This window comes from Oryzias latipes, chromosome 17 (genome assembly GCF_002234675.1).
Source record: "Oryzias latipes chromosome 17, ASM223467v1".
Lineage (NCBI taxonomy): Eukaryota > Metazoa > Chordata > Actinopteri > Beloniformes > Adrianichthyidae > Oryzias > Oryzias latipes.
The window spans coordinates 22,713,063-22,727,194 of NC_019875.2; the positions used below are offsets into that span (position 1 = coordinate 22,713,063).

General features: G+C 41.1%; 1 protein-coding gene across 1 annotated transcript in view; it reads right to left on the reverse strand.

Annotated features, from left to right (window-relative positions):
- Positions 1-13,353, reverse strand: part of LOC101172279 (potassium/sodium hyperpolarization-activated cyclic nucleotide-gated channel 2) — a 29,343-nt gene extending 15,990 nt beyond the window's left edge. Inside the window, exons 1-3 of the mRNA XM_004079309.4 lie at positions 12,111-13,353; positions 9,703-10,126; positions 7,658-7,819 (exon numbers count right to left, since the gene is read on the reverse strand). Coding sequence (XP_004079357.3) covers positions 7,658-7,819; positions 9,703-10,126; positions 12,111-13,258 — 1,734 coding nt within the window. The 5' untranslated portion in view covers positions 13,259-13,353. The remainder of the gene's footprint in view (positions 1-7,657; positions 7,820-9,702; positions 10,127-12,110) is intronic.
- Positions 13,354-14,132: the final 779 nt, after the last annotated feature.

Sequence of the window (14,132 nt, forward strand, 5' to 3'; positions counted from 1 at the left end):
ATGACATAAAAGGCATGTTTTAACAGCACGGCAAGCAACTACGATAAAGCTTTGGGGACAGCAAGATCATGGAACGTCCTGGAACATGAGGGACGAGAACAGAGGCAGGAAATTGGAAAAAGCATCGGGGAATCCTTTGAGGCCTAATCAGTGAAGTAGAGACGGTTTGAAAATTATTTCCTCAGAGAGGAAGGATAATGAGAGGTCATTAAATATGCCCTTTCAAGACACCATGCCTAGGAATTTACTAGAGGCAGACACAGCTACACAGTGGTCAAAAAGTTGCCAGTGAGGAGGTTGGTAAATGGAAAAAAAAAACCTGACTAAGCTATAAGGAGGTACCTTTGATGCCGTTTTTATCAAAGTGCTTTTTCACTAAAGTCTAGGCTGAGAAAACCCTCTCCACACAAACGTGATGACTGGGCAACAAGCTGCAGAGCACAGGTGCTTGTCTTCCCACCGCACAGAGCGGCTATGAAGCTTTAGTTTCCCAAACTCATTTTAGGAAATCCCACAAGTAAACTGTGATACGACATTTGTTTGCTTAGAAAGGAAAGCTGTTTGTAAAGTGAAAGTTTTGCAGGAAGTAAGAATCCTAAAAGCACAAAGACTCCTGATTCTGATGCTCTCTCCCTTCCATCCATTAATACACGGTCCTCATAAAATGAGTACAAAGCTGTAGAGAGGTCAAAGCCTGCAGCTACACGCTAAAGTAAATTAGCAGGCTTTTATTTTTTCTAAATCACTACATTCCATAAGGGCATTAACTATTAATTATTATATCACATTATAAAATGTGGCTCTATGTGGGTAAATTAGTAACATTAATCCCATTGTAAAAAACGTTTTATAGATATTATCACATAATTTCAGATTCTTAACAGTTTGAAAGTGGATAAACGTTAAACTATATCAGCGCAGGAAACTGTCAGGAAAATGCCAGATTCTGTTCATTTCAAACGTTCTTAGTTGATCAGAAAATTAAAAGAATTAAAAAAATTAAAACAAATAATAAAAGAATTATGATAGGTGAGCTCGTTGACAGTAGAAAAGCACATTAAAATGGGAGAAAGATAAAAAAAACAGCAGTGATCGGAAATGTTCTCATCCAAATAATGACAAGTAAGAGGGAAAAAGTAGCTTCGGTAAAACTACTTACAGTGCTGAGTAGTTTAATCTATTCCTGAGTTTTAACTCTGTTATCAAGTTATTAACTTGATTTACTTTTTTTGTTGCATTAATACTTTCTCTGTTTTCCCTGCTGTCAGTTTCAACAGGTTCAGGTTGTCCAGCTGTCTTCATTTAGTTAATTACCCTTAGTGTCTTTAAGTGTTTGGTCTTCAGTTCTTCACTGTCAGGTCATCTGACCTGCTTTTTCACCTTTTTGTTTCTCCATGTTTTTTGTGAGTTTGTTTGTTCAATGTTTTTGATTCTGCCACCATGCCATCTCCTGCATGTTCGGTCCTCCACGACTAGTTCCTGACAGAAATATAAAAAAGTGTAAAACCAAAGAAGTAAAAACACAAAAACAAAGTTTTGATATGAAAATTCTCCAAAAAGCTGTGGTTTTCTTCCTAAATCTATTTAAATAAATTTTTGACTTTTCCTGGACTTTGAATTTCCCTCTGTCAAAACAAATAGTAAATATAGCTTAACTTTAGATTTTAGTTTAAATAACCTTTGTTTTTTAATGGCAACCTTTAAATCAGTTTCATTTAGTCTTTACAGGACTTTAACAACAAGGCGACAATCGATTTAACTAGATTTAACTACTTTTTTTTTTTTAATAAAAGCACAAATTCTAACCCCTCTGACGTGCTGCTTTCAGAGTTTGCTCCTAAAAACGATCTGAATTTCCTAATGTCAGTATTTATGAGAATCTGGTTCAGGAAGCTTTTGTGGCCACATCAAAATCATATTCTGCAAATTAAGTTCCACAGCAGGCTGGTAATAACATCTGACAGCTGACCCTTTCAACTGAGAGGACTGTGTTTTCTTTATTTAAAGTTTGGATGAAAGGATTGAAATTGGCCAGCATTTCTTGTGTGGTTTTTGTTTAAATAATGAGTGCCTTCCTAGTTGTTAGCACAGGCAGCGGATAACCAGCTTGAAAACACATTTAGCAGCTTTCAATGTCTTCTTTAAAATTACTAATTTTGAGCCGCTGTTTGAATTATTGGAAAACTTCAATCATGACAAAGTAATCAGGACTCATCCTCCCGGGAGGCATGAAAATCTGTGCCCTGAATTTCTAAAGCGTCTCTCAGTTTGTTCATTTAACTCCAAAAGTCTCCTTGCTCTTTCAAAATAACAAATTTGAAACTGGGGAACTTTTTTTTCCCCGTGTTTTATATTGGCTTTGATATACAGTAACTTTACACCTTTAATTTATTCATGGTTCTTGAATGTGAAAATGCAGATTCACACAGCTGCTATCTTCACCAACTGCTCGGCTTTCATTTTGCTCTAACCCTGTAAATCTTCTGTGCAGCAATGTGAGTTCTGAACATGCCTGAACCTAAATCTGAGGTATCATCGAGGTCCACATATGAGAACAGAAATGTGCTAATAAAACTTGACATTTTAAACTTTAAAGAGGCAAAAATACTGCAGATGCTTGATCAAATCTGCAGTATGACTTTCAGGATGAGTAAATGGGTACTCCGGCTTCCTCCCACCGTCCAAAAACATGCTTCATAGGTTAATTGGTTAATCTAAACTCTGTCCAAGGTGCCCCCTGCCTTGGCCAACAAGTGGCCGGGATAGGCTCCGGCAGCCCCGTGACCCAGAAAGGGAATAAACCGAAGAAAATGAATGACTGAATAAATGGCTAAATGGGAGCAACTTTTTGTGTTTTTAAGCCACAAAAGTGCTCTTTAGGTTCATTTTTAACACATCGACTCTGCAGTCTGAAGTAAATTCCTTAGAGGTTTGTTAAAGTTTAAGATCTACACCAATTACAAAATGAAGGATAAGCCACTTTTGATATATTTATTCAAAGCTATTAAAAGTCGTTAATACAGATATTTTATGTCATAAGAATTATGTTATAAATTAGAAACATGCACTCATATTTTCTTATTCAATTATACTCAAGCTACAACAAAAATCTGTCATTCTGATTAATTTGTTTGAGTCCTATAATCAATGATTACAGTTTGACAAGAAGTTCTGAAGCTTTACATTAGTTGACCTGTTGACCACTGTTTCGTTCCAGTCCAACTTGGGGTTTAACGATAAATCAACTTAATCAATGAATCGATTTAAATTTCTTTGATCCAACCAGATCAACCTGTCTGCGGTAAATTGTCAATCAAATCGATCTATACTATGATTTAATCATTTCAAACTAAAATAAAATCGAGTATTTTGATTTTGGAAAATACCATTTGGATTGAGGTATGAAAGGTTTATTTTACTTTAACGTAAAAACAACCATGTGCATCACAGCGAACAACACAGATGTGATGGCATCATTGCAATCCGTGTGGAAACTCTTTGAATTTAGCATACAAGATAGGGGAATGTCCATTACTGTCAGCTTTGGATTATTTGGATATGGAAAAACAACAATGGGCTGAACTTTATGAAACTAAAAATTGAAAAGATTTGACATTAATTCCTGTCTACTTGTAAACATATTTAATTTATACTTGATCATCTTGCAAAAAATACAAGGAATCTGGAGAACTTCACCTGCACTGTTCAGTACCCAGGTATTTATCTCCGAGTCACAGATGAATTAGATGTCCTGGATCGATTTTAGGTCAGTGAATCGGATCAAATCATTCAAGTTGAACCAAAATCAACTATGAATCATATCGCCAACTACAAATAATGATATGAATCAAATCATTGTTAAAACAAATCGTTACACCCATAAATCCAACAACTGCACAAGACTTTGTTCAGTCATTTCTGCTGTTGATCATCATCTCAGAGAACATTAACGTTGAACAGTTGAATATGTGCATTCAAACATTTTCAGAAAGATCATCTGTAAAAGTTTTTGTATAATTTTGCAGAATCCATAAATTTACTGCGAGACAAATGTGCTTTTTTGGAGAAATTTGTAAAATATAAAGTCTTGTTTGAGTTTTTGCATAATCTGATCTGGATTTGTTTTCTTATGAGGCCTTTTACAGATTGTTTAGTTGGGCATGAACAACTAAACAACCAAAGGTATGCTGTTGCAAGAAAGCTTCCTTTTGGTGTGACACGGAGTACCAGAGACCTCCCTCGCAGCATCACTGTGTAAGTCAGTTTGCTTCAGCATTGAAGACACAAATCAGAGGAGTGGAGCCGGGATTAGCTTTTATGAGCTTGGCAAGAGCCTCACAAGGCTGCTGAAGACCAAAGACTGCACTCAGTGACGCATTAAATAGAGCTTAAAAGAGTTATGCTCTTTTCTTAAGTGTTGCAGCCTCTCTGACTGTACACAAAAGAGTCATTCAGGGGAAGGAGGGGAGAATGCAATTATGTGAAGTCTCAAATGTATAAAGTTTGCTGTTTTCATGTGCATCTGTCATTCACAAGTCCTTTCCATGTTTGAAAAAGCTCATTTAACTTTTGGTTTCTCAGGATAAATTCTTCTTTTTCTCAGCTGTTTGACATTTCTTGGAACAAAATCACCTGAGTGTCTGAGCTGTTTGTTGGTCAGACGAGCATGTTGAATCCAATCTGCAGGCGACGCACAATGTCGTTATTTAACACTGTGAGTAAATAAAGTGATTGAACACCATACACAGTGATTACTGGCTTATCTCTGTGTCCGTGCATGCAGGCCGTCGTTGTGTACCACTCCTCCTGCTGAATTTAGAGAGGAATAATGGGAAACAGACATCACAGCAGTGTAGACACTAGAAAGGACCGGTGTTGTAATTACAGAGTTTAAACTTTACACCTTATGTCTGTCACCTACGACGGAGAAACAAACTCTGAGGCTGGAAGATGTGTAAAAAAGCTAAATGTTAGCTAAATATATCACAGGGATGGAAGTTGGAGAGCAGTGCTAAAACAACTCCCCGAGGTAACAGAAGTTTGACAGAATCCAATTACTGGTTGGTGGATGTCATTCAGAGTAGATGTGAACTCAATGCCCTCCACGTTCTGCCCGAGGGCCCCACACCCCCAGACCTGCTGTGGGGAGCAGAGTTGATGGATGGCCTGGCTGCAACACAATGGCTAATGTTAAAAGCTGTCAGCCGTTCAGTCTAAGGGGGAGTTTTCATGCAGGTGTATACAGTCCATTACCACTCCTGAGCGGCCTTTTCGCTTGAGTGGCAGCTCTCTGGAGAGTGACTGTCTTTGATCGTACAGTGAGGAGGGAGCCTTGGGGGTCGGTGACCCTTCAAACCCAAACTTCATCGTACTGAACTTCTAACTCACAGACAGCACATGGTTGAGTTTAATGCATCATTTATGCTGGTTTAATTATTCAAATTTCAATGAGCCTCTGAGTGAATTGCTCCAGAAAAAGGAAAGTTTCAAGGGTTATTGTAAGTTTGCCTTTACCTAAATTATAAAGATGCAGAGCAAATAAAACATAGCTCAATTTTTTATTTAGTCTTGTTAGTTGTCAAAATATCCGTATCCATCATGGCAGTCGTAGCCAGACTCAGGAATTTTTTGGTGTTTTGTTCCCCCAATCTAACGCTATATGTCAAATGGATTGGGTCCCATGTTTAAAGAGTTTGGAATTACCCGACTTTGAACTTCAACCCACAATCTTTCAAACCCTAATTGCAGGGTGGTCACTCTACATGCCATTTAACTTTTTTTTTTGTTATATATTTATCATTCATTCTAATTTCTTGCATTATTTCTTAAGTAAATAAATGGACTTCCAATCAAAAAAGTCATCATTATGAATGTTCCTTCTAACACAAAACAGAAAATGTGTAAACTATCTGGATAAACTATATTTTCAAGTGTTGAGCCAAAAAATATCTTTGTCTTCCATCAAAATGCAAAATATTATATTTATGTCCCAAAAAATTTTATTTGTTGGTCAAATACAGGAATGCAATTAAAAGAGAGATAAATCTGACCCTAATTTGCTCAGGCCTGTTTGTGGACTTCTGTCTTGTGTCTGGGTTTGTGTGATCCTCCATCACTCAGTAAAAGGCTGGGTTGACAGACAGACCTATAAACAACCAGCTTTTATCTCCATGAGAGAGACAAGGCAACAAAGAGCCCAGCTGCCTGGCCATATTCCTCCCATCCCTCTGTTTCCCCCTTTTATCTTTCCTGTCATCACCCCACCACACTGCAGAGGGGGAGCAGGAGGATCCAGAGGTGGGCTAAAATCTTTTGTTTCTTTGCAACTGTTTTCTGTGTCTGGCTCACAGTCTGCTGCAGAACGCAGAGATGCTTTCTTCATTTTATCATTACATACCAATGCTTTTTTTCCAAATAGAATAGCGTCATTGAAAAAACGAACCTCAATTTGATGGCAGTCTCTTTGAAAATAGAAGTGTTTGATGATTCTGTGTAGCTTGAACTTTCAGTAGATGATTTACAAATTTTCATGAAAGTTGATTCTTAAACGTAGTTCACTTTTACTTTCAAATTATTATTTTTACTGCCATATATGTGTTGATAGAACTGAGAAAAAATATTATATCAAATTGGTCAGGAATATTTCATGAGTTCAGAATATTTTAGAAATTTGCATTATACCTTATAATCCAGAACTCTGCTTAATTTTGCATCACCTTAAATGGGAAAAACATTGAAGAATTTTTTTTAATATACAATGGAAAATAAATTTAGGCAGGAGTGGGTTAAGTCATGGAGATTTAAGGGCCTAAAAATTAGAATCTTAAAGGTTTATCAAGCTGCTTTTTCACGTTTCAAAGATTATTTACTACATTGTTTTCCATACACAGAAGGATCTGTAATACCAGTTAAGATTCCCCCTTGGATCTTTTTAAAATCCAGATCTGTGGCAACGTTTTTGTTTAATTTATTTATTTTATTTTTTAATGCTGATACGAACTGCTATAGTGGGATGTTTCAAGGGGAAAATGAGTCATCCTTTTTCAGATCAGCAAAGACTGTCCTTCAGAATGCACAGAGATGCATCTATATGGAGAATTTGTATGCATGAGAGAGTTCAGTTGTGCAACAACCATAAACAGATCTGTGATCTGTGGAAAAAAAGTGATGCTTCGTCTCTGGCAGAGCACGAGTCGGTGCATGGTAAACGCCGGGGGTGCTTTTTATTAGATGGAAATGATTCTTCATGCCCTTTTGTCTTCAAGTGACTCAAATTTAGTTGTCCCACAGCAATAATTGAGAACCATTCAATCACTTGGAGTACACCATAAGGAAGTATAAGTGTGTCCACATTGAAATCATTCATTATGTTTGATGAATCCATATGTGTAATCTCTGGCTGTATTTGACCAAGTGTTTATCCTTTGGGAACTTCATCTCTGGAAGAAGCTAAGATGTGAAAATAGCATCATCAAATTCCTTTTGGAACAATATTTATCTGACAGAACCCATTTTAAAACAAGATGTTCTGAAAACTGTACCTGACTCAGCGCCTTTCTTTGGGTAGCTGTAGCTCACTTTATGCTGGTAATTTCTTTGTATCTGTTCCCTGTGTGTTTGTGCCGGTTGATGTGCGTGTCATCTTTGTTTAGCATACCTCCATCTTGTTGAGAGACACCCAGCAGTCTGAGGGGAATTCCTGCAGCATGGGAACGAGGAACTGTAGGCAGCCGTCCCAGTGACACAGCAGCAGCATCATACCAATCAGGTTAAAGATCCGCATCACCGCACTGGCCAGGTCATAGGTCATATGAAAAATCTGGATCGGGGACATCAGACTTAGCAGGTGTGCACACACAGTTCCTTTGGTTTGATGCGTGTTTGATTAATGACTCAATGAAGCAATGACCCATCTAGCCCAAACACAGCAGGAGAGGCAAAGATATTTTTCACACGGAGATACACAACATCAGTCACACGCACAGGGTTCAGTCGCACTCAAGTTACTCTCACGAAAGCCTGGAGGCACAAGGATGCACAAACAACATGGACAGATATGTCATCACATACACGGACACACATTCACACATACCAAGTGATAGACAAGGCCCGTCATGATCCTGAACAACTGATAGTCAGCTTCATCTTTTACATCAATCCCACTTAGTCACTCGACAGTCACTTAGGTCAATCATTAATCACCTGACTGACCTGAAGAAACCTTTTTGTGATGCTGCTAAACAATTTAGTGGCTGCCTGGATGTAACATTTATCTCTGGAAGGTGTAGAAATATTGAACTGACAACGTCTTCCAAAATAAAACCAGTATGATGGTCTGACGAAGTCTGCTGTGAAGTGGGTCACTCCTTACTCAATGCAGCTGAGGGAGAAGTGATACTCGGTGATGGGAGGATGAGAAATCAGACTGGACATGAATCACATGCACTGATCTTTCTAAATGCAGCTTTAACCTTTATGAGGTTTTCACTGTCAGCTTCCATCAGTCAGAAACTGAAAAAATACAGCATGTGATCATAATTTCTCACTGAGGTTGGACGAAGGAAAGTGCTGTAAACAAACATTTGTGTTGTTGTGGCCTCTGGATGCTTTCAGCACCATAGACAGCTTCATGAAAGCTGCAGACGCTAAACGCAGCTCCAGGCTCAAACGACTTGGTTTCAGCGTGAGCTATGACAGAAGCACAATTTTGAAGTGGTCACTCCTTGCACATAGTGTCACACTCCCCTGCTCATCTTCCCTCATTCTTCATGCATGCCAAGTATCACTTCCCATCATGCATCCGTGTGTGCATGTGTGCATATCACATCATATCTTCAGAAATCCAATTATCTAAAAGGTCAAGTGAGCAGCCAAGCCCCACTGTGCTGCTCCCTACTGCAAAATGCCAACACCAGGCTGCCGATACTGGCATAAGAGAAGAGTAAAGGGATCCTATGACATAACTGGACTTGCAGTGTCCCAGGCTCTTGTCCTTGAAGTGAAAATGTTTTTTGGAAGAGTGGATTAGCACAAACACATGTCTCTGACAAAATAGGAGATTGACATCAAGAAAAACAGAGGCATTCTCCCAGAAACTGTAAATGTTCTTCAACTCAACACAAAAAAGGTTTAAAGCTAAATTTAAAAGATTCTATAAAAAATGTCAACGTCTTTTATGGTCACCCCTCAACCCTGCAGACTGTAATCAGTTGGTTACTTTTTAATCACTGTAAATTACTCTCTAGTGATGCTTATTATCAGTATCCTCAACCTCATCGTCCTTTCATTTGGTACTTTAATTGGTAAATCATATATTCCCTGATTATAGGCCACTTACTAGACTTCCTGACATCACCTGTGGGACTGCCAGCTCAGACAGCAATGGGCAAGGGATGCTGGGATCCTGTGTCAACAGGAGTGATTAGGATGCAAAGTTTGTAGATCCTCAAATATCCTGCTGACATGACATTGTTTGTTTTTCACTAAGTGGCAGGTGAAAGCGTCAATACTGAGCCTCCAGGTCAAGGAGAGCAGGCTGCCTGGAGCAGACAGAGAGGCAGATTGTAGCTTTGATCACGAGCCAAAAGCAGTATACTGGAGGAAGACAGCTGATGCTTTACAGCTAACCAGTTTATGTCTTGTACTGGAACATTGATCAGCAAATGTAATGATTCCAGTCAGACACAAAACATGTGTTCTTACCTCTTCCCATTGATGAATGTAGCGTATTAATCTAGACAGCCTCAACAGCCTTAGAAGACTAAGGATCTTGGTGAAGCGAACGATCCTCAGGGCACGAGCAGTCTTGTACACCTCTGAGTCTATCCCTTTCTCCACGATGAGGAATATGTAATCCACTGGAATGGAGGATATAAAGTCTACAATGAACCAAGTTTTTAAGTACTTCGTTTTAATGGTTTTGGGGTCCAAAATTATGTCTGAGTTGTCCTCTATGATGATTCCAGTGCGAAAGTTTAGCACCAGGTCCATGAGGAAGAAGGTGTCAGAGACCACGTTGAAGATGATCCAGGGTGTTGTAGTCTCATCCTTGAAGAAAGTGATGCCCACAGGGATGATGATCAGGTTTCCCACCATGAACAGCAGCATTGTAAAATCCCAGTAGAACCTAGGAGGAGTTTGTGTGGTGATTTGTGTGTGTAAACACATTTAGATGAATGGGTACGAATGAGGAGACAAGAGGGGGAAAGGAGCAGAGACAAAAATAGAATCTGTTAGGAAAGAGGAGAAACCATGAAAAGCCTATATGCTCTAGAGACTTTCTAACTTTAGCAGAACATTGTATATAGTGCTGCGGGAATCAAAATTTCCTCCATGAACATGCAGCAAAGAGCAGTGACAGGATGGCAAAGCTCTTTATTTGACTGCCAAGCACCAGATTTAGAAGCACATTTATTTAGAAATCATTTTTGTTTTAATTTTACTGCAAAAATGTGAATTTATTCTGCAGTTTGGGGTTCATTTAAACTTGTGTTTTATTAAATTAGGTAGTGAAGTATCTTGTTTGGCATGTGTGCCAATAATAAATATGCAAATATGTTTATTTTATTGCATCTGTGAGAGACTATGTCTGTCTACTGTGTTTGGCACAGGGGTCAGGTTTGTTTCACTTTAAGCACGAGTATTTTATGTATATATTTGTAAGGTTTTTGTGACATCATATTTCAGAAATACCATTAAGTATAAAGATTACAAATAAAAATTTAAGACTCCTGTTTGCCAATCAAACAAAGACACTGTCAACACATGTCAGAAAGCATAAGAAACTAAAAAGACAGCTGTCACACTATTTACTGGCACTGATTTGACACGCTGGCAGGCGGGATGGAGGGTGAAAGTGTTTAAGTTTGAGCCCATCAGAGAAAGCTCTGCAGGGCAGGTGCAGCGTTGAGTCATTACACTGCGACTTATGCAACAAAAAGCAGCGCGATAATGAAGTATGAAGCCTCCACGATGATTGAACTCTGCATTAATCTGAATAAGAATCGAGGGTGTAGTGACAGGTTCTTCGGGGGAGTCTGACGGAAAAGAGGGGGTCTCTTGATTGGGCTATCATAAGATTGCACCCAGGTTTTTCAAGATGGGTTTCAGGTAAAGCTTTTAGTGGCCCACGGAGTCGAGTTTCTGCCATCTAATTTGGGCCAACCTGGTTCAAAGGTAGCGCGCAAACGCGCGAGACGACTCCAAATGAGGGGGAGCTGTCCACTCCCTGTGGTGCTGAAACTAACCGCTACATCCAAGCAAAAATAATTGTATAAAACATGATTTTATTTATTTATTTGGTATTTATTTTTTGCTCAGATACATCACTGCGACTGATACCTGTCGGATGTATAAGCTTCATTGACAAGCGTTAGTCAGCAGGCGTCTCTCTGATTTGCATATGTCTTATTGAATGACGAAATAGCGACTGGAAGTCCTGCTAGGTTCTGGGCTTTCGGGCCAACCGGGGCGCATCCCTCGATTAAAAAAACGCAGGTTCTGGACCCGAACAGACGGATGTGTCTCCAGTGAGCACGCTTGAGCTTTACGCACACTTGGCTCAAGGTGACATTCCATTACTGGGTGCATCGCCTGCACATATGCACGCTCCTAGCCCCCATCCTGTGAGCACGCCTCATGTCGCATAACAGACAATACAACAGGTATCAGTCCTTTTCAAAATAATGCATTAAAACATGGATCCCGAATCGCGTGGGAGGGCTGTCTTCTATGATAAATGTGAGCGTCACGCAACTAGAAGTCGAGATAGCAGGCCTGGCTTGTACCCCAGAAATGCTACCCGTTGCAACTGGAGCAGGGTTTGTTTACAACCTTGAAAGTACACTAAAATCCATTTGCCTGACAACAGGTTGTTCTTTTGTGGGGGATGCATTTGCGGCAGCTTGTTGTCAGGCATCAGGTTGTGTTCTGAACTGATCATGTGGCAACCAAGGAACAATCAGCTGCGGGTAGATCTAAACATTTGCATGTGTCTCCAGAGTCGCGCTGGTTCGGTTACTCACTGTCAATGTAAGTTGGAGATGACAAGAACGACCCTCACGGGCCTTTCGTGACTTCCATGGCACCTCCATGGCACCTCCATTTCTTACCTGAAATCGCTGTAAGGGTGGATAATCCAGTTTCCAGCTGATTTGACCCTCTCCTGCTCCCTTTCCACCGCTTTTTGGCTACCATACATGCGTAAGGAGAATTTATTAACTCCAGGCTGCAGCATACTACTGAACTGCCGCTGCATGAAGCTGGCTTGGCTGCCCCGGGTCTCAGCATCCTCCGCTGGCACGATTGGTGGTCCATCCTCTTGCTTCTGAAAAGTGACAGAGTTCCTTGGCTGCTGGAGTTGAGTCTGGGTCGGGCCATGCAGCGAGGACGAGGCTTTCCGGCTCGGCGCGTTGGAGAAGGACACCTTTGAATCCTTTTTCTCGGGGACACCACTGGATGTGGGGTTTGCGCTCTCTCCTCCTTGCCCCCCGGTCAGAGACCCACCTGGTGTGATGGAGCCGTCCATACTTGCAGTGGCTGAGTTACAAGCTCCTCTTTTGGCACCCCCTCCGTCCTCCGTTCTCCCCGACCCCGCCGTCTGCTTCTCCTGCTTGGAGATTATTGAGCGCAGGCTCCCGGTTCCTGAGTCCCTCCTGCATTCTCCGTTTTTGTTGCATTTCATGCTAGATATGGGAGCGACACCGTTGCAACCATCACCCGTTGTCGTGCTCAGAGCGTCTGCGACCGCAGATTCCGACGCCTCCGCCCCAGATGATCTTGTGGTCTCGCCCCGGTGGGCAGCATCCCCTGGACAGGGTGTCTCGTTAGCTCTGGAGGCAGCAGTGGGCCGTGAGGCAGCAGGAACGTCCTCTGTGTGCGTAAGGCAGGGCTCCTTGTTGGAGCTTCTCCTGGAAGCCGAGGACGCGGCTCCCCCTCCTGGTGCAAAGTTCTTCATCCTGATACTGCCGCCTCCACCTCCGCTGCTGCCGCTCCCCCCGGATCGGCGCAGCCGCGGATACTGGAATTTGGACTCCTCTTCCCCATCCTCCGTGTCATCCATCACGACGGGCTGCTTACCGCTGGGAGCGCCCGGAGACGCAGAGTCCAGACAGTTCTGGCCGCTGTCGTTCTTCGCGCATTTGGATGCGACAGCCTCTGGTGCGTTGATGCGGCTCCGTCCACTGCCGCCCACCCCCTTCTTTTTCATGGTGGCAGCAGACGCCGGTGAGACCTCATTCCTGTCCATGACATTGAGCATATCAAATTTTGCCTCCAATTATCTTTGAAGAAAGCCAATCAGAGCCGGGGGTGGGGGGAGAGAAGGGACAGCAAGAGAGACGGGAGGGATGTGGAGAGGGAGGGGTGGACGTGACATATTTGCCAACTATTATACTTTAACCCAAGTTGTGTCAAAAAGCACCAGATTTAACCACATTTGACCCCAATCTAAAGACATAAAGTTCATTCAAGTATTATATGTGGCCCCCTATAAAGTCCTGTCGTTACATCTACCACTCGAAGTGTTTTACTTATACTATAAAATAATTAGAAAAATACAAACTTTCATTTAGCAGACAATGGAACATCAATAATGGCACGTGGTAATTAAATATTCTTTGGTCTCTTGACAATGACAAGCTGATTTGACCACAGCCGGCATAAGCATGTGTTTACCACCCTCTAGTGGTCTCAGCGACGGATCACTTTTGGAGGAATTCATGGCACGTCAGCTGTTTGGGGGCAAATTATCAAACAAGAACAAATCCAGAGCTAACTGTGTGAATTTAAAGACCCACTCCGTTAAAAATTGAGTTTTTGATGTTTTTAACATGTTCCTGTAGCATTTTTTTTTTCACAGTGGAGGACTTATACAGAAAAATAACATTAGAATTGCATTTCTGTTTTTTTATTCAAGTCGTGGTGAATTAGGAAGAGATGAATAAAATGCAGTTGGGAAAACCTGTAGCAATGACCTAGAGTCAGCATTCCATAAGCTCTCTGCTCCACACCATTCTGATGTGTCCACTTGTGGACGACTACATCCATGTACGTCTGCATTTTCCTCGTCCGAGCTGGCATCTGGTTCAAAACTGTGCAGCTGGATGGCTCCAATATTGCTCACCATATTTACT